Source organism: Abrus precatorius, unplaced genomic scaffold (assembly GCF_003935025.1).
Source record: "Abrus precatorius isolate BTA unplaced genomic scaffold, Abrus_2018 Scaffold9, whole genome shotgun sequence".
Lineage (NCBI taxonomy): Eukaryota > Viridiplantae > Streptophyta > Magnoliopsida > Fabales > Fabaceae > Abrus > Abrus precatorius.
In genome coordinates this window covers 28,453,793-28,481,376 of record NW_020874439.1, presented here as the reverse complement: position 1 = coordinate 28,481,376, position 27,584 = coordinate 28,453,793, and the positions used below count along the sequence as shown (strand labels likewise).

At 31.6% G+C, this 27,584-nt stretch overlaps 5 protein-coding genes across 7 annotated transcripts; 2 read left to right on the top strand and 3 right to left on the bottom strand.

Moving 5' to 3' along the window:
- The first annotated feature begins 872 nt into the window (after positions 1 to 872).
- Positions 873 to 5,516, top strand: LOC113849041 (vesicle-associated protein 1-2-like). Of its 2 annotated transcripts, XM_027478600.1 has the most exons (8): positions 873 to 1,116; positions 1,218 to 1,288; positions 1,541 to 1,622; positions 1,732 to 1,847; positions 1,932 to 2,096; positions 2,196 to 2,246; positions 4,048 to 4,125; positions 5,030 to 5,516. In XM_027478600.1, the coding sequence occupies exons 1-8, from the start codon at positions 1,065 to 1,067 to the stop codon at positions 5,138 to 5,140; spliced, it is 726 nt and encodes a 241-aa protein (XP_027334401.1). In that variant the 5' UTR covers positions 873 to 1,064; the 3' UTR covers positions 5,141 to 5,516. The 2 variants fall into 2 exon arrangements, with proteins under 2 accessions (XP_027334401.1, XP_027334402.1); XM_027478601.1 differs by lacking the exon at positions 2,196 to 2,246 and having other exon boundaries at positions 5,030 to 5,459.
- Positions 5,517 to 6,020: 504 nt separating this feature from the next.
- On the bottom strand, positions 6,021 to 7,816 carry LOC113851154 (copper transport protein ATX1-like). Its single transcript, XM_027481632.1, has 3 exons — positions 7,665 to 7,816; positions 7,291 to 7,372; positions 6,021 to 6,112 (listed from the first exon to the last, which is right to left on the bottom strand). Exons 1-3 carry the CDS (start codon positions 7,752 to 7,754, stop codon positions 6,021 to 6,023), a joined length of 264 nt encoding a protein of 87 aa, XP_027337433.1. The 5' UTR covers positions 7,755 to 7,816.
- Positions 7,817 to 10,995: 3,179 nt separating this feature from the next.
- LOC113849042 (leukocyte receptor cluster member 1) lies at positions 10,996 to 12,075 on the bottom strand. The gene has a single exon (XM_027478602.1). It carries the CDS (start codon positions 11,849 to 11,851, stop codon positions 11,177 to 11,179), a length of 675 nt encoding a protein of 224 aa, XP_027334403.1. The 5' UTR covers positions 11,852 to 12,075; the 3' UTR covers positions 10,996 to 11,176.
- Positions 12,076 to 12,743: 668 nt separating this feature from the next.
- On the bottom strand, positions 12,744 to 19,612 carry LOC113849040. Of its 2 annotated transcripts, none has more exons than XR_003502061.1 (15): positions 19,412 to 19,571; positions 19,172 to 19,337; positions 18,997 to 19,054; positions 18,863 to 18,902; positions 17,723 to 17,776; positions 17,502 to 17,614; positions 17,355 to 17,420; positions 17,131 to 17,273; positions 16,453 to 16,513; positions 16,298 to 16,359; positions 15,591 to 15,695; positions 14,520 to 15,023; positions 14,216 to 14,328; positions 13,755 to 13,814; positions 12,744 to 13,053 (listed from the first exon to the last, which is right to left on the bottom strand). XR_003502061.1 is itself a non-coding variant. In XM_027478599.1 (15 exons), exons 1-15 carry the CDS (start codon positions 19,497 to 19,499, stop codon positions 12,948 to 12,950), a joined length of 1,311 nt encoding a protein of 436 aa, XP_027334400.1. In that variant the 5' UTR covers positions 19,500 to 19,612; the 3' UTR covers positions 12,744 to 12,947. The 2 variants fall into 2 exon arrangements, 1 of the variants encoding a protein (XP_027334400.1); XM_027478599.1 differs by having other exon boundaries at positions 14,948 to 15,023; positions 19,412 to 19,612.
- A 3,856-nt stretch (positions 19,613 to 23,468) lies between these two features.
- Positions 23,469 to 26,114, top strand: LOC113850125. The gene has a single exon (XM_027480500.1). It carries the CDS (start codon positions 23,617 to 23,619, stop codon positions 25,891 to 25,893), a length of 2,277 nt encoding a protein of 758 aa, XP_027336301.1. The 5' UTR covers positions 23,469 to 23,616; the 3' UTR covers positions 25,894 to 26,114.
- The last annotated feature ends 1,470 nt before the right edge of the window (positions 26,115 to 27,584 follow it).

Genomic DNA, 27,584 nt, shown 5'->3' with positions numbered 1-27,584 from the left:
AACTTTAAATGTAAAATTAATTAATATTTTTAAGTACTAAATGTGAAATAATATATATTAAATTTTTTAACTATTTTTTAAAAATAAAATACTCGTTAACAAGATTTACTAATTTAATAGTGTTTTAAAAACAATTGTTAAAACTTTATTTATCTATACATGCATGAATGTGTATGTATAATTGTTGGAACGAACGAAAAAACTAAAACAACGTCACAGAAATATTTATTAATGGATTATGAGATTATATTTATTTATGATAAATGTAATTATTTTAGTAATTATATTATATTTATAATTTTATTAACTTTATTTTTAGAGTTAAGTTTAAGTATTTTTTATAATATTTTCTATAATTCCTTTTGTAAGATATGGTTATTGCGAATTTTTTTTACTCTTATTTAGAATACACTTGTATTAATAAGAAATTCATCTATTATTCATGTAAATAAATATATTTATTTTTTTAATATAATTTTTTGAGATTATATTAAATTAAGTATAATAAAAGAAAAGTATTAAAAATAATTAAATAATTTTAAATATTTTTATCAAATCTCTTACCGAATAAAAAAATAATCAATATTTTTACAATAACAACTATATATAATTTTGTTTAGTATATTTTACATATTAATAAAAATATTATTAAAAATACTACATTACTTAAAACAAATATACAATTTATTCAATTAAATAAAGGAAATTGATCACAAATTACATTACTGCCGTTGAATATTTTATTATTTTTATAATTTTATAAAAAATCAATAAAATAAGTGATTATGAAAAAAAAAAAAAGAAGCTCATTTAACCATGCATATTAAGGTGGCGTATTTAATTTTAATTAAAAAAAATTGAATGGTTTGGTGAGAGAGAGGTTGGTACTGAATTCCAAAAACTTTGTCGCAATTGGTTTGTTTCTAAGTTTCAACGCACGTTGATACGGCCACTTTCTGTACCACAGAGAAAATAGAAAAAGGAAACCGAATCTCACACAGCAATTGCAATTCCAAATCCAATTCCAATTCCAATTCCAATTCCTTTGGATCTCGATCTCGAATATGAGCACTGGGGAACTCCTCAACATCGAACCTCTCGAACTCAAGTTCCCCTGTGAGTTTCCCTTTAACTCCATCGATCTGTTTTTGTTTGTTTTTTTCTCTCTTAGGGTTACACCTGTTTCATTTCTTTGTTGTTTCTTGTTCCTGATTTAGTTGAGCTGAAGAAGCAGATCTCGTGTTCTCTTCAATTGTCTAATAAGACCGATAGCTATGTAGCTTTCAAGGTAATGCCAATTTTCTTTCGCCCTGTGTGTTTTGTTAATTTGGAGTTCGATTCGATTCTGAATTTTAGTTTTGCTTCTCTTGTGAGATCTGATCATTTTTATTGCAACGTTGAGGGTTCTCGCGAAGTGAACGTGATTCGCGTGTTAGTTTTTGCGTAATGTAGGGTTGAAACAAACGATTTTCGCCACTTTTTGCTGTGTTTGTGCGATAACTAGGCAAAATTTGGGTGTTTATGTTTTGATTTTGTTCAGGTGAAAACGACAAATCCCAAGAAGTACTGTGTTCGTCCGAACACTGGAATTGTCTTGCCGCGATCTACATGTGATGTTATGGGTACTAATACGATTATTCTGCTATTAGTTATTACTACTTTTTGTTTCTTGGTTATGTTTTATTGCCAATAGATGGATTGGTGACTTTTTTTTTTTATATATAATTGAAGTTACCATGCAAGCACAAAAAGAAGCTCCATCTGATATGCAATGCAAGGATAAGTTTCTGCTTCAGAGTGTAAAAACTCCTGATGGTGCCAGTCCAAAGGATATCACTGCAGAAATGGTACTTCGCCATGCTAGTTGCCTTTTCATTTTATTTCTTTTAGTTGTCTGAAATTAAAAGATTTGTGCCATTTGGATTATATAGTTCAACAAGGAGGCAGGGCATGTGGTTGAGGAATTCAAATTGAGAGTAGTGTATGTTTCTCCACCTCAACCACCATCTCCAGTCCCAGAAGGTTCTGAGGAAGGGTCGTCACCTAGAGGTTCTGTTTCAGAAAATGGAAATGCCAATGGTTCTGACTCCACACAAGTGAGTTCTTAACTTATCCTGTTTTAGGTGAACCTTCGTTTTTCCCCATAAAATTCCAAGGATATCAATTTGGATTTCTTTTATTATTGTGTATTTCAGGTAGCCAGAGGATTTACTGAACGACCTGAGGCTCATGACAAATCTGCAGAGGTAAAGTAGATAGACTCCCTCCCAAGAAAACTCCAATGCCAAGATTTGTGTTTTAAGTGTTTTTTATGTTTATTTTTGTTAACAAAAGTAAGTAGAGGCATAGACATTTCTTGATCTGTTATCGGCTCATTACTAGTAAATTGCACTTTTGATAGTTTCAAAATGTCTTTTTTTTTTTTACCCATCGGAAGCTATCTGCAATTTTTATTGATTGTGAACTTTCCAAGCTAATCATATAGAATGAAGGAATATGATACATACTGACTTGGATGCAGATTACTTGTGTTGTGGCTTTAAGAAATAAAACTTGCTTGAACTTAAAGTGATTCACTGATTCTAATGTTTTATTAAGTCAATTCATATAGCTTTAGAATGTATGCACTATGAAGCTTTTGTGTGTCACAAAACTGTGGCACAATGGACTTCCTTATACAAGTTTATGGTTGCAGTTTGTATTACTATTTTGTCTGAACACTCGTAAGCACGAGGGAAAAAAATTCTTTCAAGTTTAAAATGATAGGGTGAGTGCTGTAATTTTATTTTCAGCTGGTAAATGGTACCCTAAAACACACCTAATGTGACTAATGATTTCATATTTGCCTGGGAGATCAAAGCTGATGGATCAGTATGCTTTTGAGTGTCAACAAGAAGGGTTGTTGACTTGATATAGACTTACCAGTCTTGGATTGACAGAAAAAAGAATTGACAAACAAAAGGAAGAGACAGTTTTGTTTATTATTTTTCTTGAGTTTAAAATATAATATATTGTTGATATATTCTGAAATGGATCAGCAGTGAATCTGTGAATGAGAGAGTGACATGTCATTAATTAATAAAAGTATGAAAATAGTGACTAAATAAATATTTTAATTTAAACGTTTCATTTAATAAAAATATAAAAAACCTAAATAAAACCTAATTTTTATTCCTCGTCCCCAAGTTTCTTAGTAATCCAGGATGTCTTCCCTGCACCTTATTCCTTGTGTTCCATTGTGGATACCCATTTCAATTCTTCCATGTCTGTCTCAAGCTTCTTTCACAGAGATGGTTGTATGCCATGTTGTCTACACTATTAGCATTGTAATCATAGAGAATCTCAGTCAAGTGTCTATGCTTCTTGCCATCATGAAAACTTAAGGCCAAAAAGGAAGATTCTAGAAACTCCATGTGCAACTGAATGACAATTTTGTGAATGCGGTGGTAAATAAAAAAAAGAGAGAACCATACCACTGGGACAGTGCTAGAATGTCATGATTAACAAAATTGAGCAACAAGAAAGTGGTGCCTTTTGATATTACATCTCAAGGCCCTGTGGTATATTTTAATCAAATATGACTTCATTCCTTCTAGTTTTTGTAATCTTTACTTTGGATTACCAACAGTTGTATCATGCTAATCTAGCATCTATTTGAATCTTAAATAATATAACTACAAATATGAAAGTGATCAGGTTACTAGTGTTTGCAACCAAAGCAAAAAACAAATTAAAATGCCCCACGAGAAACAAATAGTCCCTGTTAAAAAAGGATGCCTTTTTGGAGAAAAGGGAAAGAGAGGGTAAAACCTGTTTGATTTAGTTTTTACATTAATTTTTTACTAATTTTATTTTTTTAAATTAATATGTTTGCTATTTAGTTCCTAGTACATTATATATTTATTCATTAATGACATGCCACTCTCATTCACCGCTGGTCCATTGTATTTAAACTCTTTTCATATTGGTTCATGTGCTTTACTTTTTCTCGAGCCTGTATTAATATTGTATGGAAACTTTATTTTGATTATAGTTGCCTTGTTGCAGGCTAGAGCTATTATCTCAAGGCTAACTGAAGAAAAGAATAATGCAATTCAACAAAATAACAAACTCCGCCAGGAACTGGTAAGAATTTATACAGTATATGTGGTTGATAACTTCATTTACCCATTTATCTAATCCATATTTATCCACCTTTTGATTATGGAGGATTTTAATCTGTAATATGAGCTCCCTTAGATAGAATGAGAATGGTTCTGATTATGTTATTGTGGCAGTATATGCCTTGGATGTTATGTTCTTTCTTTTATGTTGTCATGGTCTCTGAAATATCACCAAATAGTCTTTCTAACTATGTATTTCAAACCCTGCTTAAACTGAAAAGTAACTGAAAACAAATGTGTTAGATGTGGGGAAAAAAGTGACAGGTCTTGTCAAGATTACATGAGGAGAGAGACGAAAATAGAATCCATGCTCTTATTTTCTTTGTTAAATTAGTTTTTAGAGTGTTCAACCAGTCTTTTTCATGACATTGGGTACTGTTGTGAGTTTCAATTATTTGGTATTAAGAAACCTGATAAACATAGTTTTTCTCCACATCGTGAGTTCAGTTTTAGGAACATTTGTGCAGGACATGGTTACTATTTGTGCTTCATGTTGTTTCACATTAATTCCTTAAATAGGCTACATTACGTCAAGTTGTGTTAAATAGTTGTTTTCCCCCCTCATCTGCAATTATCTGCTAGGATTTCATATTTTCCTATCAATTGCTTTCCTATGAATTTATTTTGAAACATCAGTTCAGGATTTTAGTCTGAATTGTGAGTGAATGTGTTTTTGTTAAAATGTGTATGATAATGACATAACTAAGTGTGATCTCATTTGTATCAAAGTGCCATTTTATGTGCTGCTGTTGTTTTAGATCTTATTCGTACACAATATGTGCAATTTATTTTCTTTTGGGAGTGCGGCGATTATGAGGGCTGGGTTTTTAAGGAAACACTTAATGCAATAATTTTACTACTTGTAGGAGCTACTGAAGCGTGATGGCAACAAAAGTCGTGGTGGAGTCTCATTTGTCTTTGTCGTATTAATTGGCTTACTTGGCATAATTATGGGGTATCTCATGAAGAAGACCTAAGCATTCCTGCGATTTGATCTTTCACCATAGTTTTTTATCTTAGTTTCCTTGTTCCCGACTATTCAAGCAACTATGACGATTAAAATAGATCAATTCAGCAGCTGTCAGTTTTTCTTTCTTTCTTTCTTCCTTTTTTTATCTTTTGCGTGGATAACATTTTGGAAGTAGAAAAAACGTTAGGGAAGTTGTGGGTCTGTGCTTACTCTTACTGTGAACTGACTCATGCTTTGGGTAACATGCATTCTTTTTGTAACTTAAGAGGGGAAGTTCGTCGTTTCTTCTTTTTGTGGTTCATCTAATGACTATATGGTAATGTTAAATTGTCAATGATAACCACGAATAATATAAATCTTTAAGAACTCTCCTCTCTCTCTCTCTCTCTCTCTCTCTCACCTATTCATGTCAAGAATGGCGTTTTGATGATAGGTTAACGGTAGCTTCTATAAAACTCACTATTAGTTTTCTTTTTTAATCTTTTTGGCTAGGTTATTGTTTCGAGTATTGACGTAAAATTAATACTTTAACACTCTGTTATAATAAATTCATTCTCACTAGACAGCCTCCAAAATTGTTATATTGAAAAGCTCTCACATCCTTCTGTTTGTGTTATCAGAATTACGTGTATGTTATAACAAATTACTATTACATCTAAGAAACTTATAAGAAGAGAGCAACTTTAATGCTTATTTGAAACAATCAATTAATATTTTAAGATATAAAAATAAATTACAAAAGACTGCAAAATCCTCGTTGATGTTATATTGTTTTTAAATTTTTGATTGGTTGTGTTTATGAGCATGTGATTATATAAGGAAAAATAAGTTAAGGCACTGTTTCCCCCTACACGTAACGGCTAAACTGACGAATAAAGTAAAAGAATTCATCTTGTTTCCCGGAAATTGTATTGTGCAATGAAATCTCCCTTAATAGTTACTTCTTTCTTGGTCACATCCACTGTGTACTCTGTCAACCCTGCAATGTAGTTTTGCATCATGAAGAAAATTCACTTACTAAAATTAAATTAGCTTAATGGGATAAAAAGACTAGCTTCTGTTATTATTACACATGCTAGAAAAATCCTTGTTTACAATAGGAAGATACTATTATAAGTTCTAGCTAATAATTGATCTAGTTTTTTTTATTTAGTCAGTGTTTAGTTTAGCTTTTTTTTTTATTGACTTCTTAAAATAAAAGGAAAAGCCAGCTCAAACACAATTTTATAGGAGATTTTAGGTTTTTTTTTAACAAAATTCCTAAAAATAGAATTTCTATAAAAACTAATCGAGGGAACTTTTATTCTTGAAGAGAAGAACAATTAAAAAATCAGACCAACTAATACCTTAACATGAAAATAATGGAATTTGTTTATTGTAATAAATAAATAATACGCTATTTATTATTAAGTAAAATTTCAAACGTGTCTCACTTTTTTTTAGTAGGCTTCACATGATATTTCGTCAAATAAAAAAGTATTGGACTGAATGTATTGATAATTTTTATATAAAATAAATTAAATTATGTATGTGACAGCTGGAATGCTTGTAAGCTAGAGCTTTTATTACATTAGATGTAAACTCACGCATGGCTTGCATTTGCAGAAAAATAAATGGATTTTGTTGTATTCAAAATCATGTTTTGATTGTTTTGTACAATTAACATACGTCTTTAATCACATCTTCTATCGAATGAGTGACCATATAATCGATTAACATGACTCAATTTACAATTAAAATACGACAACCTTCTCCACATTTTTTCACAGTGCCTCATTTTTGTTATGAAACTTCGAGTTAATAGATAGATTTTTATTTGTGCATTTGTTGCTATTTAAGCCTATTCCATAACTATAGAAATAATATAGCAAAGAATTCCCCTAAGAACCAAGACACTTTGGGAAGGGTATGAGAGTGATAAGTGAAAAATGTATAATACAGTAAATTAGTGCAAACATATTATACTGAAATTCATCAAGTTTGCTTGAAGATGATATGGGTTGGGAAGAGTTGAATCGTTATTATTCATTCCTTAAAGTAATAAAGCAATATACTCTCATTCTAACTCTCAAACAAAGCCTTAGACTTAATACACTAATTATATAATAAATAGATGATTATAAATATGGTTTGAGTTTGCATATTTCGGAACCTCACCAGTCATTTTTGAGACAATTCTGGAAACTCTTCCCATACAATCGTTACACTCCATATTCGCTGTTATCACTACAACCTGAAACTGTTTATCAAGCATTACAAAATAAATCAGTGAATTTGGCAATCTAATTCGTCATATTACTAGAAATCATTCAGAAAAATTCACACACTTGTTTGTTTGTATGTATGATTTCTCATAAACTTCAGTTACTTTTCCTGGGTTCAAGGAATGAAAGGAGGAAAAGAAAAAATTTTGGATTAACAAGTATTCAAGCATTAGGAAAAATAATCTGATGACAAGAGACAAATATTAAGATTTAGACTGAAGGTTGAAACTACGGAGAATGAATTGTAGAGAATAATAGTAAACCTACCAAGGGAAGCGTCAAGTTCTCCATGTATAGAAGAGAACGGTTATCATTTGTAGTTGCCTTCATGCAAATCTGCGTTCTGTCAATGGTCATATGAGTATAGCAATGCAGCCTCTATTTCTCTTCTTGTAATATATGCAAGAGGTTCCTATTTTGTTTTCTTACATATTAATAACTGTTTTCTTCATAATCTTCTTGCTTTTAAACTTGCCGTACTACATTTGGAAACTAGACCTCTTATTCACTTATGTCACGTTTGGGTAAACAATTCTAGTTTAAATAATTCACCTAACATGGTTTCATACTCAAGGCTGCTATACCCTTTACCAAGCATATGACCTAAAAGATTTGACTTTGCAGGTTTGGCACGTTCCAACAACCAAATTTAACTAGTAGACTTTTTGGCTTGATGCTACTCAGTCTCCAATAAGGCTATAGAACAAATAAACGTGTTATAAAATTTTAATTGCAGACAGATTAGTTCAAACCAGAGACTACTATTTAAAAACTTTAAAAAAACGGGTTATTTGAGAAGAGAATTAGAGAAAGTTATATTTTATTTACCAATGGGATTCTAAGTCAATTATATAATTACGTTTATCTTTAGACATCATAAACAAATTGGAAATAGGAAAAGGCTTTGTTGTTAAAGGTCGGCAACAATATTGTCCATTTTTATTATGGAGGCCATCATGAAAGGCAAATCTACTTACTCAAATAATCGATTGAACAAATCAAAGGTAAACCTGTACATTTAAACTTGCAAGTTCACGAAATGTCTAACTTGAAAAGGGGAGGGGGGGGGGGGGGAAAATGGGAAATGTTAATACCAATTTTAAAAATATAGTTGGTTCTTTTTAAAAAGTCAAGCCTCTAATATGAATTCCAAGAGGACGTTAATCACCCATTTACAGGAAGAACTATATCTTTTATCATTTAGATTTGGGTCTGTTTAACTTTCAAAATCAATTTATTTTATTTTACACATATTTCAATGTAAAATTTATATATGAAATCAATTTAAAAACAATTTTATAACCTTCAACGATTTAAAATTAATTTTACCCAACATCTGTTGGTCCTTAAACCTGTACTTCACAAGCTATTTTATCCATTCTCGTCATTATTTTTTCTTCATGTAAGTGGGGGAAGATTATGGGAATGTCAACGACTAAATGAATGGAGAGAATCCATAAATGATTTTTAGAATATGTTCAAGGGTACGAAATAAAAAACAATAAAATTTTATTTAAAAAATATAATATTGATGTTACTAATGCATTTAATATTATGATTTTTAATAAAATGTAATATATATAAATTTTTATTATGTAACACACGATAAAAAACCAAGACGAAAGGCATCTGAACAACGTCCAGTTGCAGTAACCTCATTGTTGCTGGCCATCACAGGTTTGGAGATTTATTTCAAAGGCAACGATTGCATATATTCTATTAAGAACAATTTCTTCAAATACAAGGCAATGATTAAAACAACCCAGCAATTGATTCAGCTGGTACAAGCTTAAGAAACCCCAAATAAATAAATAAATTCTTTTCTATTCAGTAGGTCGAGCAATTTAATTTTGATCATTTTACTAAACAGGAAGGACTTTAAACTATTAAGGTACTTTTCTATTCACAAGGTCATGGTATTCTTGAAAAGTGGGAGGGGAGAAAGTCTGCTGGCATATTTGCCATAAATTTCTCAAGACAGAGCTGCACGATCCTAAGTGTAATAACATATGGAAAACACGTTGTAAATAAATCCGTAACATTTATCTTCGTCATTGCCTGCAGGACAATAAAATATACCATTTCATCAAACGAAATTATGAAAACAGAGAAACCAATCCATTGTTAATCCAAAAGACCAACTTAGTGCAGACGGGAAAACCAGCGTTGCATTGATCCAAATGTATGCGTAATTGCTAAGTCATCAAAAGTTCTTTTAGTGATGCTTACAAATTTGCTGCCTTTTGTTTTCTAATTCAAAGCTGAGGAGGGCATAAGCATCTAAAATAATTTCCGATTGTTACTACGCCAGTAAAACTAGAACATCGCAGACAAGAACTTTTAACGTGTAGAAACTATACCCGATAATTATATATATCCCTGTTTCACGTTAAGATACTCCACACTCGTTAGAATTTTTCTTTCTGCGACATTCCACTTACTGCAAAATCTGATTATACACTTTAGCATGGTAGCGTACAGAATATTAAATTCAAAATGTATATACACAATTCTAACACTCAAATCTGAAATTCAGCAACGGGAAGTGCCAACAAATCAATCTTAGAAAATTACAGCACCGCCTTATTCGCCAGTAACGCAGATAGTAAATAAAACAAATGCCATAGCAACTATTTATGGAAGAATATCGGGCTTATTCTGAATTACTTTCCAAAAGAAGAAAATCAAAGTTATATGAGAAGATAAGGTAAAAAGAAATTTCAAAACCTTCAATATAGTCCACAAACATACTTTGGAATGAAACTAGATTTATTCCTACTGTGATCCAGATTATAAGAGAATTTAATGAATAAATAAATCATTACAAAGGTGAACTTTATATGTATGAAGAAATTTGATGACAAAGCATAATACAACTCTATTAGACAATCTTCAGCTAGGTGGTCAGGTGTGTGTGCGCGCGAGCACAAGTGCATCTGTGCATGGCTGTGAAATCCGAATTCATCAGCCATCATTAGGGATAAGGATATTTGTGTTTGATATTTCTCAAGCATATAAAAAATTGTTAGTATCTTATATATATATATATATATATATATATATACAAAAAAGAACTGCATTAAGTTTAAGAATTTCCGATTTTTGCATTCCATGCCATGCAGACATCATATATGTCTATGAAAGCAAGCAAATATTATACACAGTCATTGCAGAAAATGTACTTGTGAAGTACAACTTCAAATGAATCTTTATACCACATAGCTTACCTTGTTGCCTGTATATTTGTCATAGAACTTGTAAAGTACAATTCCAAATGAATGTTTATACCACATAACTAACCTCATTGTATGCTTATACCACAGATAGTAGAAAGGTTATTAGGAGGATATATAGCAAAGCTCATTTCAATTTTGACTTTTGACTCTCAAATTCATTTTTGTGACCAATAAATATAGCTCAATAAATAGTAAAATGGAAATTAGATCTTTTTTGTTTTCAAAATGTGCAAAAGAAAAAGTTTAAACTTGCAGATTGTGTAACGAACCACAATTTGAAAGAGTTGATGTTTCTTCACATTCTGAAGGAGTATCTTCATCATCTAAACTTCTATTAGCATAAATGAAAATCATAGAAACACACCCATCTTTTTCATATAACTTTTCCTTAGAAAAGGAAGCATTGGTGTACCAACTCATCAAATAACTTCATGAAAGAAAACCAAACCAAACCACTTTGATTAATTATATCAAATATCAACCAATTTTCCTGATACAAAGCTACCAAATCAAAACATGAAAAGAGAATAGAAAAATCTATGTTCATCTGGAGAACCTCCTACGTCCATAAACATCTCTGTGATTTTGCACCTTCTCCTGTCTCAAAGCCCTCTCCCTATCCTTCTCTTTTCTCTCCCTTTTCAATCTCTCTTCCCTCAATTCCTCCAACGTCTTCTTCTTCTTCTTCTTCTCACCCTTACGCTCTCTCCTATCGCCGCCACACCTTTCATCCTCAACAACATCAACACCGTCATCGTTGGGCTTCTCAAGATACCAAGGCAACTTAACCCCCTTCCCCGCAAGCCCATAACCAAGCCTATATTTCTCATCCTCTGGGCCCACGACACTGCTGGGCCTTCCTTCCTCTTTCTTCATCTTCTTCTTCTTCGGCCCATCTCTTTCCTCAGCACCGTCTTTCTGAGGCACTCCAATTGGGTCGAAAATCTTAATTCCTTCGAAGAGGTTGATGTGACCAGGATCGGAAGAAGGCTTAGGTTCGGCTTCAGGTTCAGGAGGGGGAAGCGACGGTGCCAAACCTCGAGCGGAACGTAAACGCTCGAGACGGAACTCCGCATCGCGTTTCCGAGCCTGCTCGCGCTTAAGCTGTTCCTCTCTGGCGGCTTGCTCCTCGTCGCGACGAACCTTCTCTCTGTTCTCGTAATTGTAAACGTTCCAACGCTTCTGAGGGAGAATGTTCAGACCTCCATGCCCTCCCATTCTCGATTTCTCTGCTCAACAATTCACCGATTCTGGGATGGGAAACTCAAAATTTGAAGGACGAAGTAGATTATCGAACACTGTTGCACGCAGTTACGGAATCGGAAAAACGGTGGAATTAGCGATATTCAGTACTCTGCAAACCCTAACCCCAACGGAGATATAAGCGATTAGTACGCCACGATCTTCAACCTGTTTATTCGTATCGTCTATTGCTTCTCTAGTTTCGCGTTGTCACACTAAAATATATATTTTTACCCCCAAAAATTATTTATATTAAAGGAGAAATATTTAGATATTCAGTAAAATAAGATAATAATAATAACAAATAATGTGATGAAAAAAATATTATCTCCGGTAAAAGTATGTGTAAAGATAAAGGACGAGATTTCAAAATTTTAAGAATTGAATCAATTTTCATAATTAATTGCACAACAATAATTTCTTTAGTATGTGTTTAACATATAAAATTCTAAGAAAACATAAAATTAAAAATTTCAAACTTTAGAAAATGTCAAGTGCAAGACACATAATTCCAAGCATTTTGGAGGGATTTGTTTGGGGCAAAATATAAATTCACCACAACAAAAAATTAGGTGTCTACTATTCAACTGAAATCTGTGTTTTCATTAATAATTTAACAAATAAGAATAAAGTAACAGATTCTATTTTACGTTCGACTGAGAAATATATCTTTTCTACATTAGCTTTTGTTTACTGTATTTATAATTGGGCTTTATTAATAAAATTTAACCTATGATAAAAAATAAAAAAATCCTGTGTGTTTGTTAACTGTTGGGAAAACGTAAAATATGATGCAAGAAACTCTCCACTGGTAAGAACCTCCACCAATCTCGAACATTGTTGATGGTAATTGACAAGCAGAATTTTGCCTTCTCGACGAAGACTCGTTAACGAAAGTTAATGCATTGAAATATTGAATTACAAACTAATTCTGTACAAATATATATTGCTCGAAAGCAATTATCTGTTAAATTGAAAATAGTAAGAAACAGATTAATCAGCTTCTAAGCTGCTTACTAGCTACAAACTTCCAAATTGACTAATTAGTTGTAATACGAAGTATTTTCAACCATCAAAAAATGAAGTCACTAAGTTGAGTACGTTTGCTTTTATGGCCATTGCTTTTTATAATGTACGCACTTTCTTCCACATCGGCATTCAAACAATTCATCCTGTGCCTGCCCATGGTAATAAAAAATGTTTTGAGCGGAACATTGAAAAATGAAACAATGACACATATACCTTCTACCTAAGCCTTAGTTATGTATAATGGATGTCTGGCCACGATACTTGCGCTCAGTAGTGGGCATAAAATTCTAGTACACAATTCAGATGCCCACTTCACCCGGAATGTCCATTTATGTGTGGGCATGCCTTGCCAAAGACATGGTGACACAAGGACCAATTTTTCATGAATTTTACTATCTCATTAACTCTATCACAACATAATTTAAAGTGACAATTTATATCAATGTGTTCTGCAATTTATGAATTTTAAGTAACATTAAAACAAGAGATGTTATTAAAAATTTAAATAACACAATCATAAATTAAAGATGCAACGATTCTTTATTTATTAATTGTATGGTATATAAGTATATCATAGGAAAAAAAAAAGGGACAAATTAAAAATGAAAAATTTTATGTGATAAAAATTTGTGATCTTGTTATTAAAATTCGCAGACTTTTAAGTGTAGCAAATTTTGATACTGTTTATGTATTATATATACAAAATTACAAAATAGTATAATATCAAAGATTGCCAAGTGTAACCAAATAATATTCAAGCACCTCGTGCCCAGACATCCAAAATTCCAACACATCTAAGATATCTATGAACCACACACACCTCTCATTTAGAGTAGTGACAAATACTTACCAGGTGAAGTGGTCTTCACAGCATATAGAACCCCATATGATTGAAAGCCCGGCTCCTTTCCTTCACATGACAAGCAAAAAAAAATATGCATTAAGCTAATAGTAAAAGAAGAAAGGGAGATAAAAGTTAACATTACATAAAGCATAAACTCAGAAGAGTAAAGATATCTTTATCCTGTACGTGTATACATGAATTACAAAACAAGGTTAAATAATGACAATCTCATATTCTGATTCTATTAAACCAAAGGTTAGTCGTAAGAGTTGGTATTTTTAGTCCAAAAGTAAATTATCTACCATAATGCCCTCCACCTAATAATTCAAGAAGGAAAGGCAATAAAAAAAGACTGCCAAAACTTCACATGCGTGTATGATTCAATCTGGAAATATGTTTATATAATCGCAAAGTTTAAAAGTTGATTAAGAAACGGGGAAATGATATGACAAATTGAAGATACCTACCATGTTGCAGTATACATGTCATAGAACTTTTCAAAGGCTTTATCAAAGCAATAATGGCAAACCAAGAGATCCTTGATTTCAGTGACCTTGCATGTTGACTTGCAGCATTTAACCTATATTAACATAGAATTGACATAAGCTGATAGGCAGATAGGATGAAACAAAATTGTAATTCATACATATCTTATGGAACACGTGTGCACGCGTGATACATCCTCAATGGTATCTTTCGGGTTGCACCACTCACAATTTGCGTAATACACTAATACAATACATATTACGGGGAGCACAAAGATATTGGCACCTTTTGTGCACAAAGATATTGAAACTTTTTTGTTTTCATCGGTATGTGTGTCACCCCAGCAACACAAACCCCCCCCTCCCTGGGTGCTTTGGTCCACTCATCCACCCATCTCTGCCCCCGGCTATTTGGTTCTTCATAAGTTGTAATCTAAACAATTCATTAATCCTTTTCTTGGACAAGACTTGCAAAAGAAAAGGTTGAGAGTGAAAAGGGGAACTGAATGAATCAAATATCATATATAATATTCCATTAAATTTCAGAGAGTTATATATTGGTAGCTGAAATATTACATGCTCGAGACTAATTACAAAGTTTAGCTTAAAAGATGTTAGACACTCGTGCTAAAATGAATTCATATCATATAAATAAACTCAAGATTTCAACCTTTATTCAATCAAAGCATGGTAAAGTAAAAGGAGAAAACTCACCAGACGTTTAAGCTTGTGCGAGTAATATTTTTGATGGGAAGGGTGTGCTCGTACATGCTCATCCAAGTGACCTGCCCTGCACAATAGGCATCTTAGAATCAATTAGAATGCAGAAATATCACAGTCAGAAAAATAATGGAGAATAATGCATAGGAATTACAGTATTGTAGTCTTCCCATCTCAAGTTAAAGCCAATTTCTCAAGTATAATGAATTTCCATATTTTATCCAGGCATCCATTCAAAGTTCTTTTGGCTCTACTATATGTTCTACAGTAACAATACATAAGGGTAGCAGCAACTACAAACATGTTGTGGCACAAATTTATTTGATTGGACAAGAGTATGGATCATAGTAAAACATAGCGCCAAGCCACCAACTATAAGCACATAAACAATAGGACAACAAAAGCTGCTTACTATGTCACTCAAAAGATAAACTGTCTCAAAGTCGGAACATTAAAACATCTTCCATAATTTGTTGTTGCACAGCATCAACTACCAGCATTCTTATGAATATGATAACATATGCTTGATTATCATCATATATTAGTAGTTTTCCCATCAAAATCTTATAAGATAATGTATAGAATAATAACTGAACTGAGACAAGTTACATAAGCCGAGTATAAATTTTCAGCTTACCCATCACAAAGGACAATGCTACAATCAAGGCACGTTGCCAAATTTGATGATCTATGGCACGCATTACAGTTAGCAGCCAACAAGTCTCTACCAATCTGGTGGCATCTGTGCAAGTCAACAAAAAATACACTTAGTTTGTTTCATTTACACAGCAATCTCCACAGTAGAGTAATAAATGTATAATCATTCAAGAAGACCATGCACTACAGAGAATATAACAGAGGAAGTTCAAAGCATAAAAAAAACCACACGTAAAACAGTATTCTAAAACCACTCAAGTTAATTTTCACACTTCAATAGTCAGCATGGAAAATAAAATTCAATCAGCAAATATCCAAGTGATTCTATCACCACCATCCCTTCCCTTTTGGCTCAAGGATAGAAGCACAAAAAAAAAATTATATCCCCTAGGGTCATACAAAAATTCAATATTAAGCACAAAGCATGTGAACTTTTCAATAAAATATTTATCATTTGCATAACAGCTCAACAAGACAAAATATGCACTTGGATATCAATTGAAATTTAAGAAGAAAGACTAGACATAAAAAGAATAAGTACTTAACATTGCAGAAAGATACTTGATAGTAAGTGAACAAGGTGTCAGTATTTTTACTAGTATCAAGCTAGTCCAATTAAATAAAAATATAACAAGAGAAACATAGAATTACCAAGAGAAGATAAGAAATAAACAAAAAATTCCAAACCTTCTATACAATTGAACAAGATCCTTTGGGATGGAACTAGATCCATTACTTCCAGCTGTGATCTAGATTATAAAATATAAAAAATATCAAATAACACAATTCTCTATAGTAAGAAAAAGGTAAACTTTTATGCATGAAAAGAATTGATGACAAACCTGACTGCAACTCTTTATTAGACAATCTTCGGCCAGGTGGCCAGGTTTTTGACATTTCCAACTACAATGAAACAAAACATGTAAACATAGATCAAAGCAGAAAAGGAGAAAGTAAATATATTTATGCAAGTCTACAGCTTTGGTATATGAGCATGCAATCGCCATCAATAGGAATGAGGATTTTCATGGTTGAAGTTCCTCAAGCATATAAGCACAATTTCCACTAACTGATTAAATGCATCCATATTGTATCTTATAGCTGCGTCATTTTATATGCAGAAAATAACATATTAAACCATTTTCTTAATTTCTTTGTCATGTCAATTGAAAAACTAGAGAGGCCCATTAAAGGTAGTGTTTGGCCTAACCTTTTTGGAGCTAAAAGTTGCTTTAAAGTTAAAATTAAAAATAAGAACTTTAAATTCAAAGTCAGAGTTGTTCAGTAATTCTACAATTCAATAAGGAAAAGTAGAAATGAAAAGCTCCTAAAACTATTCTTTTTTTTTTAAAGCCCACCTTTTAAAATTGTCTTTGTATAAATGGAACTTATTTAAAAGCACATTTTCTTATAATTTATTTGGCTTAACTTCTCCCTTTAAGGAGCAGAGAAATTCAAAATAAGTTGAGCTACACACTACCTAAGTTATAGAAGCATTGGTATTTGACAAATAAATTTACCATTCATAAGTAGAAAGACTACATCTCTTCTTTGACCAGCGATGTAGATCATAATCCCAGGTATCATCACCAAAGACTGGAGTTGATAAGGCATCACTACCTCCAGATGAGGACAGATCTCTAACTTGATCATGGGAGGATCCCTAAAAACATTATGGATGACAAATTGATTATTGAGGAGTTATAAAGGCCAAAACTTTCAGACAAAAAAACCATAAAAGTACCTCATTGAGTTTAAGAATTTCCAGAAGTTCACTTTTACACTCCATGCTACAGACATCATCATCTGTCTGCGAAAGCAAGCAAATATTATACACAGTCATTCCAAAATGCAAAAAAGTTGAAAAGAATGTTTATATCACATAACTTACCTCATTACATATATATTCACCGTATCTTCCACATATGATACAAACAGGTTCCCCAGAGACAGGAAATCGCTGCTCATTTCTGCTTTTGACACCATCAAATTCTTTTTTGTGACCTTAAGCAAGCAACATCCAAACTCAATAAATGGTAAAATGGAAATGAGAAGAAAAAAATTCAAATGATGCAAAAACATAAGTTTAAACTTGCAGATTGAGAAACAAACCAGAATTTGGTAGATGATGATTTTGTTCACATTTTGAAGTAATATCTTCATCACCTAAGTATCCATAAATATAATTGAAATTATTGGAAGAATAGACAGACTGCCAGCTAATTCTATATTTTCATTAAAATTTTCCCGGAAAATAAAGCATTGGTGTGTCATCTCATGTAAATACTCAATAAGCCAAGAAAATACAACAGGTAGATTCCTTTCTCATAAACTATAAATAACCAAAAAGGATTGGAGAGGCAAAAAGGTGGTGGAATAAAAATCAGCAGACAGCAATAAAATTATTAAATGAATCAAGAGTATCAGTTCAAAGCTTCATATACATATATACACAACTTGACACACTTTTTTCCATTTAATTACTACTACAAGTTAAATGTTTTCAAACCAATTGTTGGATTGGATATTATCATAAGTTAGATCTAAGTTAGATCAAGCCTGTAATTTCTTTTTATAGAACAAAGTCAATAATTAGATTTTACAGTTATGAATGCCGTACGTCTAAACTTTGGTACACATGATTGCAACAATAATATCACACAACCTATGACCTAATAGTTGGTTAGGTAAAAGTTTGCACTCTAAAATAAATAAAAAAAAAAAAAACACCAAAGGTATGAGGCTTAGACACTCCAAAAATGGCAAAGTATCAGTGTCATATGCATATCCAATATTGATACACCATAGATATCATAGATATGTATCCAGAAAGTCTCCTGCAATTTCTTTATTTTTTTAAACTTATTGACTAATACCTTGGAAATACAACTCTGATACTTTGAATAGGACTAAAATTCGATACATTCGCCGACTGCTCTTTCTCTATATATCCTTGAATCTATAATAAATATAGGGAATCATACAGAGCCAAACCATCTTTTGAATATAACTAATGATGCTTTTATGACACTACAACTCTGGTTGAGAAAAAAATATAAATCGTTTGTAACATTGTCACAGGAAAAGAATATATTCCAATATGAGCAAGGGTAAGATGTGTGTAACTAAGAAATTTTTCTGTTATGATCAGAAGTTTTTCTTCCTTTTCTTTTTGGTAAATTGTGATTATCATCCACTGACAGTATTGATGAGAGTGGCATAAAGTAATACAAAAGTTTTCAAAGAGCTCACTTGCATAATCCACCAAAGGGGCAGCAGAATCAGGGTTTCCCTGGCACAGAGAAAGCATAATGTGAAAGGAATGACGAAAAAACAACCTTCAAAGACAAGAGAGCAAGAATCCAACTTGCAATAACCTAAATTACCAAAACATCTTCAGTCAACTCAATGCGATCGTGATTCTGAGAAGAATCGACTTCTTTCCTGGCAAGGAACAAGTTATGGTGATTTACGAATTCACAAAGCAAAGTGAGCAGAAAAACGCATATTGCATAGAGAGGAAGTAAGAAGCATAAAATTTAGTAACGAAATTGATGGTGCCTTCTCTTTTGGATATAATCGTGATGTGACATAGAGAAAGGATCATCGTTACTGTCATCGTGAGGGGAATGCGGTGGCTGGCGATTCCGGCGACGTTTGCAGGAGGAGGCATGAGGGGGATGCCGTGTATCGGCGGGAGGAACATGGCCGGTGGCGATGTTGTAAGCTGAAATTTGAAAATGGATGAATTGAGAAAACTATAGAGAGAATTGAAAAGAAAAAAAGAGAACGGAGAGTGACCTTGGAGATTCTGAAGAACGGAGGAGAGGCTGAAGTGCTTTTTGTATGAGATTGAAGGGTTCTTGTAAAAATTTGTTCGAGTTCCCATTTCCTTCTCCTCTCAACTTCTCAATTCGCAATTCCAAACCCCACAAACAATTCAGAACAAATTCCAGTTGTTCGCGGGATGGGAGTGAATGTGATTGTGATAATCATCTTCGTGTCTAAAATTTATTAATTTTGTTATATAAATATTTTTTTATTTTTAATTTTTAGTCCATAGATTTTCAATAATTAAAGCCTTATTAAAATTAAAAATAGTTAAAAGGTTAAAAATAAAATAATCTTTTCACGTGATGATAATCTCAAGATATGTTTGAGAGAAATTAAAAAAAAAAAAGAAATAACATATTTTTTTAATTTTAAATTAAAATAATTATATATTATTTATAATAATAAATATATTATTAATAAATTAAATTTTTGTTAATATATTAGGGTTTTAAAGAGAAAAAGTGATAAATTGTCACTTTGTCATTTTATTTATAAAATTTTAACTTATTTTTTTAAATTGTTATTATATCTTTTAAATTTATTTTTTATTGTATTTTAAAACAACTTTGTTAAAAGATATCAAATTATAAAAAAAAGTTGTTAAAATAAACAAAAAATGAGCGAATTTCGAAACTAAATTTAAATTTTAATATGAAATTCAAATTTAAAAATAAAAAATTATATATTTTTCTCTCATTTTTTTTAATAGATAAAATAAATCTTTCATAGGCTAAGTTATTATTTTTATGAATTTAAACGCTTTATGTAAAAAGGATCTTACACAATACTACACTCTACCAATCTCTTTTTTCATTTTTTTTATTACATAGTTATACTTCTATTAGAGTAAATTAGTCACAAATTTTTTTTTCTTATTATTTATTATTATATATGTTTTGTGTTTAATTACCTTTATTTTTATATTTTTATGAATATGTAACCACTTATCATTGGATTGAGGTAAATTTTTATAATGTAACTCTTTTTATACCCAGTTAAAGTATACTAATATACTTGTACTTATTTTTCTTTTCAAACACAAAACAAAGAAATTAAGAAACACATTGATCTTCACTTGCAATTTGCTACCACTTGCAATTTATTACTAATGAGAAATATGTATTTATAAATCAAAATTCAAAACTAACTATCAATGATATTTAAAAAAAATGCTCATGACATTGTTAAATGACGATTTTATTATCTTTTTATTTTAAAAGTTATTGTTAATGATTTTGTGTAGAAAATAATTTTTTTAATTCAAAATACGCCAATAACAATATTTATGTATAATAAAAATTATTTTGTTTTCCAAAAATTATCATTAGCGATCTTTTTTAGTAACTAACTTTTTGCCATTAAAAAATGTTATTCATGATCTTATACAAAAATTATATTTAGTATTTTTTTTTTCTAAAAACTCATATTTTAGTAATTTTATAAAAAAATAGACTATATATAAATACAGTAACTTCTAAACTAATTTAAATTATACCTAAAACATTCAATAAAAATAGAGCTATTTACGTTAACTTCTATTATTAATAATTAAATGAAATTGAATTAAAAGATAATACTGAAAAAAGTATCTTAAATAAATAAAATTACAAAACTTTCAGCCAAATTAATATACAACTTTAGGATTAAGAAAATAATTTATTTTTTTCACAACTTTCAAAATCTATATCATGACACATTAAGGATGTGTTTTTTTTTTTTTATTACTGATAGAGACTTTTAAATAGGATGTTTAAAGATAGATAAAATTAATGTTTTTATTCTTTGATAAAGGATTTGATTTCAGAAAAATAAGATAATTTTTATATATTTTTTATGTTTAATTCAACAGTTTACGAAGAAGAAAAGGAGGTGAAAACTCTTCTTCAATTAACTTTAATTATTTTTCAAAAGTGAAAGAATTAAAAAAAAGAGAATTTTTAAATAAATTAAACAAAATTATCTTTAACTTAATAGATATATTTAATATATTAAATGTATAGTAATAAATCCTTTACTTTTGTGCCTTCCTTCTTTTTTATTAATAAAATAAAATACATATTCTTTTTCCATTAAAATCTCTCTTCTATGTCTTCTGTTAATATTTCTCCACTCCTCCTTTTATTTAAATTAAATAGTGAACAAACTTATTATATATTTTAGTTTAGTATCCTAACCATTTTTTATTTAATAAAGTCTTTTAACTTAATTTTTCATTTTAATATTTTCCTTGCCAATACTTCCATCTTGGAACTTAATACTTGTTCTCATTATCAAATATAGTTTGTATTGCTATAATTTTTTACTTTGAGAAATCTTGCCTCATAAAACGTATTTTTGAATTAACATTAGTGAAAAATGTTATTTAGATGGTAAATCAACACAAAGCTTTAATGGAAAGTGACTCAACTAAGTTTGTCTACACTGTCCCTTCAATCAAAATTATCTAGACATCTCATATATTTCACATTAAAGCAAAATGCCAGAAAGAAAACGATCATTCATTTTTTAGTGAATTAGTGACGTTCCGAGTGAAAGAGATTTTAAAAATAAAAAGTATTGAAAATTTTTATTATAATAATTAAGAAGTTAAAAATTATATTCAATTAAAAATTTAAATTATAAATTTTACATTAATTATATAGAAAAATTAAACATATAAATAAACTAAAAAATATAATACATATGAATTATTAATTTCATATTTCTTTATATTTATATAACAAATTAAATTATAATTAGCCTGCCCCATGTAATATAAAGTTACTTTAGGTTGTTTAAGAAGAGAAGATGACTTTTTATTTTTTAATAATAGAGTTATATATTATTTTTATAAACAATAAATAATATATTTAGGATAATTTATCAATTTATATTTTAAATTAAAAATATTTTTATTTAAAACAAAATTTATACTTTCAACTATCTTTCTTTGTAAAATTCATCTTTCCAAATAATTCCTAAGATTGCCCTCAACATCCCTGTCTCTTACGATGATACTATTTCCTCATTTATTGACTGTTTCTTTTAAAAAACTCTAATTCTTTTATTGGTTTCGCCATTATAATTAAGCCTAGTCATGTTCAACATCAGATTTGTGTGGTAATTTTTTAATACCACGGTGGCAATAAGGTTGGAACCCTTGACTTAATGCAAATTACTTAAATTTCTCACCACAATTTTAATGGCTTGCTGTGGTGACTTTCTTATTTTTGGTTGGCACAGCCTTTAATGAAATTAGGCTTTTGTCAATTGGTTGTGTTTACGGGTATCACAATAAGATTTAAAAATAATTATGAATTATAAACTAGGTGAATTTTTACTTTGACGAGCTATACATGAACGACTTTGAACGATTCTAATTCAACGTCGCCTCATTAAAGTCTCATGCAAGACAGAGTTAAGTGTAAGACAAACTTTAAAATACAAAATTATGTTAAAGACTAAAATTAGATCAAGGAAAAAGAAGTTAGAATATCGTTACCTTGAGTAAATTAAGTATAACAAAGAGAGTTTTAACTAATAAGATAAAATTTTAATAATCAAATAGTATTATACAAATATGAAATAATAAACGTAATCCACGTTGGAAGTTTATTTCAAGAGTTGTTTTATATTGATTTTTTTTTAACGGATTTTCTTTGTAAAGTTCTTAGCCATAGAAGTGAGTGACGGTATTACTTGGGGTAATACTCTGTATCCTAATACATCCCCTGCTTGGATTGTTTGATGACATCATTATATACGTAAGATTCGTTGTCTTATACATTAAATTTCCACAAGTTGAAAAGTGAACCATACAAATTCCATATGATGTGCCACCATACCCCACCTCCCTCTTCATCAACGCCCCAGAATATTTCTCCAAACACAGCCAAAGCATTCGTGTCAGTTTATTAGAAGGCTTTTAGCTACCTAAAACAACATTTCACCATACTAGTATTTTTAAATTTATATAAACACATATTAGTAAGTTACATTAAAATATCCCTTAATGATTCCCTAAGAATTGTCAAATTTTAAACCATATCATTTTATTATGTGGACCAAAAGATAGCATTATTTCAAAACTAGAAAACACATGCGAAGTTTGTGCTTAATGTGCAGCATACCTGAGCAGCAGTAATATCAGAACAAGAAGCAAAGAACAGAAGGATCCATTTCACTGATAGAAGATGGGAATAATCGGGTGCAACACTGAGGGATACATGGATGACACCAAGTTCAGCAAACCCATGCCATGGATTGGCGTATACATAGCAGCAGCATCTCTTGCTTGTCTCATGGCAATGGCCTTGGATCTCATACACGGAATTCGAGGTCGCAAATTTTGGTTCCCTTGCAAATTCTTCTGCTTAAACGCCACTTCCTTGGCCATAATAGCAGTTTCAGTGAAGCTTTCAGTGGATCTCAACACCCCTATGCCTCATCGCCACGATCAGCTAGCAAAACTTAGTAGCAGTGCCATGATCTGCACCATCATGGGTAATTCCATACTTTCCCTTGGTGTCACTGAGAACAAGGAAACCATGATGAACCTTATGGCCATGGGCATACTGGTAATCACCATGATTGTGAACATCTGCATCCAATTTGCTACAGGTGTCGTCTATGAATTCTGGATGGAACATATTGTCATCATGTTCCTCATGATCATTTTGCTGATGACCATGACATCCTCAGCTATTGGTCTTCTAAAGATAAAGCACTATTTTGAGCTGAAGTACAAGATTAAGGAAGAGGCACTGAAAGACAGTTCAAACCAAATCGGGGAGGAAGTGAATCAAGTTGTGAACAGACTCAGAGATCAACTAATGAAAATTTGGATGATGACTCACACAAGCAGTCCTCAATTTGTTCTCGGAAGGTCAGTGACATGCACTGCTGCTGGTGCTTTCTGTCTTCTAAGTACCTTGACATTAGTAGAGGCCATGCTTAGATCTTACTTGATGTCTTGGTCTTTAAAGTTTTGCAATGGTGACTCTGACTACAAGTGGTCCACTATTTTGATTCTCATAGTTCAGGTTGCTGCAGTTGTAGTGGGAACTATTGCACCTGCTTTTAGATGGTTCATTGCCATAAATTATAGGTGCCCAAGTGTACGGTACAAGAGTTGCAAGAGAATATTCCATGTAGAAGGATACTGGACTACCAAGCTTACGATGATTAAAGAAAGCCCTCTTGGTTTTAGAATCCATAATAGACAGTACAGAAAGTTAGCCCATGATGCAAAACTTGTTGTGTTATGTTTCTGTATTAAGCTTCAGATGGGGGTTGTACTAATGTGTAAAGCCACCCAATATGTTTCAATATCCCTTATGTGCTGGATTCTGATATGTTGTGATTATTGTAAGAAGTTGAAATCCAAATTTGATTTCAGTGTGTCAAGTGCCAGCTCAGGGACAGAGTCAAAGCCTGACCCAAAGCTTGATCTGAGACGTTTTGTTCTGCATCTTGAAGGTGAGGAAGAATTGGTTGAGGTGATGGTGAAACAAAACCGTGATGCCACTAATCACTGGGTTCAAGTAGGAGAAAAGAAGCAGCCAAGACTTCTCATGGAGTTATTAGAGAGGTGTTCTATTTTGAATGGATTCAAGGGAGTGGGAGCATTTGACAGTGACCAAGTTCCTTCTTTACATGCTATAGAAGCTCCATATAGTTGGTCACTTCCTCTTGTGACACTAGCTAGCATTATAGTAGCGCTGCCAAATATCAATAGGTGTTCAGTTAAAAAGTTGATAAGTACTCTAAACGAAGGGCTCCCCTTTGTGAAGTTCATAGAAAATAACCTGGACAAAGAAGGAGAATTACTTCAACTTAAGAAAGCAGCAGAAATTGTGTGGCTTGGAGTTGAATTATATGATAAGTGGCTAGATGTGGATCTTTATGCGCTCTCACTTCAAGATAAGAGCCCCAAAGAGACACTTGAGAAGCTAGTTGAAGCTGCAAAAATCAGGTATGCGAAATTCAAAGCCAAATATAACCACATATGCATAAAGGTAAGCCCTTCATCATGGCCCTTCAAAGTTTTGGCATCTAACTTCTTGTACAGAATAAGCGAAACTGCTCTCTTAAATAAGGAACTCATAAAAGACAACACAAGTGAGCGGTTGTTTGAAGCACTAACAGGGATGATTTCTGATATATTGGGTGCATGTCTCACCAACTTACCTCTTGTTATATCCACCAAGTGTTTGAATAGCCCCATTGAAGAGAGGGAAGATACTGTGAGACATGCAGTTTACATTCTTGGTAAAACCAAGAAGATCATAGAAATGCTAGAAAAGAGAGCATTTCCTCACGTGGATTTTTGTCGGGGGACCTACATTGAAGATTGGCGTTTAATGCATAAGCAAGAGAGTTTCTTGCCCTTTGATCCATCTTCACTGGAGAATGACTATACTCTTTCAGCTCTTCCCAAATCAAGCGACCTTCGCCTAAATATTGACTAAAAGCCATATGTAGTGATTTTACAATTTTGTAAAGGCTTTCAGATTTTGCTTGGTGTACAATGTTTATATAAGCTAGGATTTGGGTGTAACAGAACCATTAGAAAATTTGTATAGTAAATCACTACTTGCTGGAATTAATTCCATATTGTAAATGTTGAATATATCTTCCATCAACCTAAAATAATATATACTATTTTATAAATAATTATAATTATAAATGTTTATTTGTAAAAAAAAAAAAAAGGAAAAAAAGCTCAATTCTCCTTTAAGTTTTTTAATTTTCTAAAATTTGATAGAAGGCGGGGGATTCCATGGTTAAGTACGGTGCTTTCGAAACTCAAAATATAGGTGAAATAAATGAAACATAGGCTGATATGAATATTGGAGAAAATATGGGCGATTCCATTTTATTAATATCAGAACTTTGCTAATTGTATGCTAGACAAATGCTGCTTAATTAGGTGATTTAAAAAAAAATTACGAAATTTGGATCTCATAAGCATCATTGATTAAAAGTCCCCCTAATTGATTAGAGCTAGACTGTTAATTGATTAGGTTCATTCAACTAGGATTTTGGGTATTGAAAAAAAAAAGCAGCACTTTTAGGGTTTATCAATAAATCTATGTTTATTTCTAAGGGACATGATTAATGAATTAGGTCTGTAGAACTTCGCTAATTGATTAAAGGGATAGTGCTAGTTGATCATAAGTTGTGAAAATATATAATTAAGAGCTTTTTAAGACATTTTGTAAGAAAATATAAGAGATATGAAAATGTTATGAATAACGATAAAAAAAATTGTGAGAACTAGGAAAAAACAAGAACTAGGAAAAAATAAATTTATAAGAATTATATAAATTTAGATTTTGAGAAGATAAGTGCTGAAAGTAATTGGCTGTTTCAATCATATTACGAAAATATATACAATAGATATCTAATCAATGACATTATATTAGGAGAAGATTATGCTGAATCTCTAGAAACTAGGCAAGTATATTTCCTATTTTAAGTAAGTATTCTAAAATAAGCTATATACAATATTCGATGATGGTCAGAATAATTTTACAATTGTATCATATCTTTGATTGTGCAACACTCCCCCTCAAGCTCAAGGGCGAGGAAAGGACATGAGCTTGGAAATCAACTGAGTATGTGAAGTTGGAAGAAGGCCTTGGTGAAGATATCTACTAGTTGCTGGTTAGAGGGTACAAAAGTGATTCGAAGTTATCCTTGTTGAATTTTATCTCGAACAAAATGACAATCAATTTCAACATATTTTGTTCTTTCATGAAAAATAAGATTATTTGTTATGTGGAGTGAGGCTTGATTGTCACATGATAAGTTGGCAGGATGTGGTGGAATACCCAACTCATGGAGCAGAGTTTGTAACCATGTGAGTTCAATAACAACGCTGGCCATAGGCCGATATTCAGCATCGGCAGAGGAGCGAAAAACTGTGGATTACTTCTTGGTACGCCAAGAAAGAAGACTTGGTCCCAAAAAAAGACAATAACTAGTGGTTGATTTTCTAGATGTGGGGGCAAGAAGCCCAATTTGCATCACAGTAAGCATTTTATTAATACAACCGATAGTTATCTTTCCAGGAGGCAAAACAGCCAAAGTCCAAGTGTGGTTGGCCTCTAATGCCTTTATTTCGTCCGCCATAGCCTGTCGCCAGTTTGAATCTTTG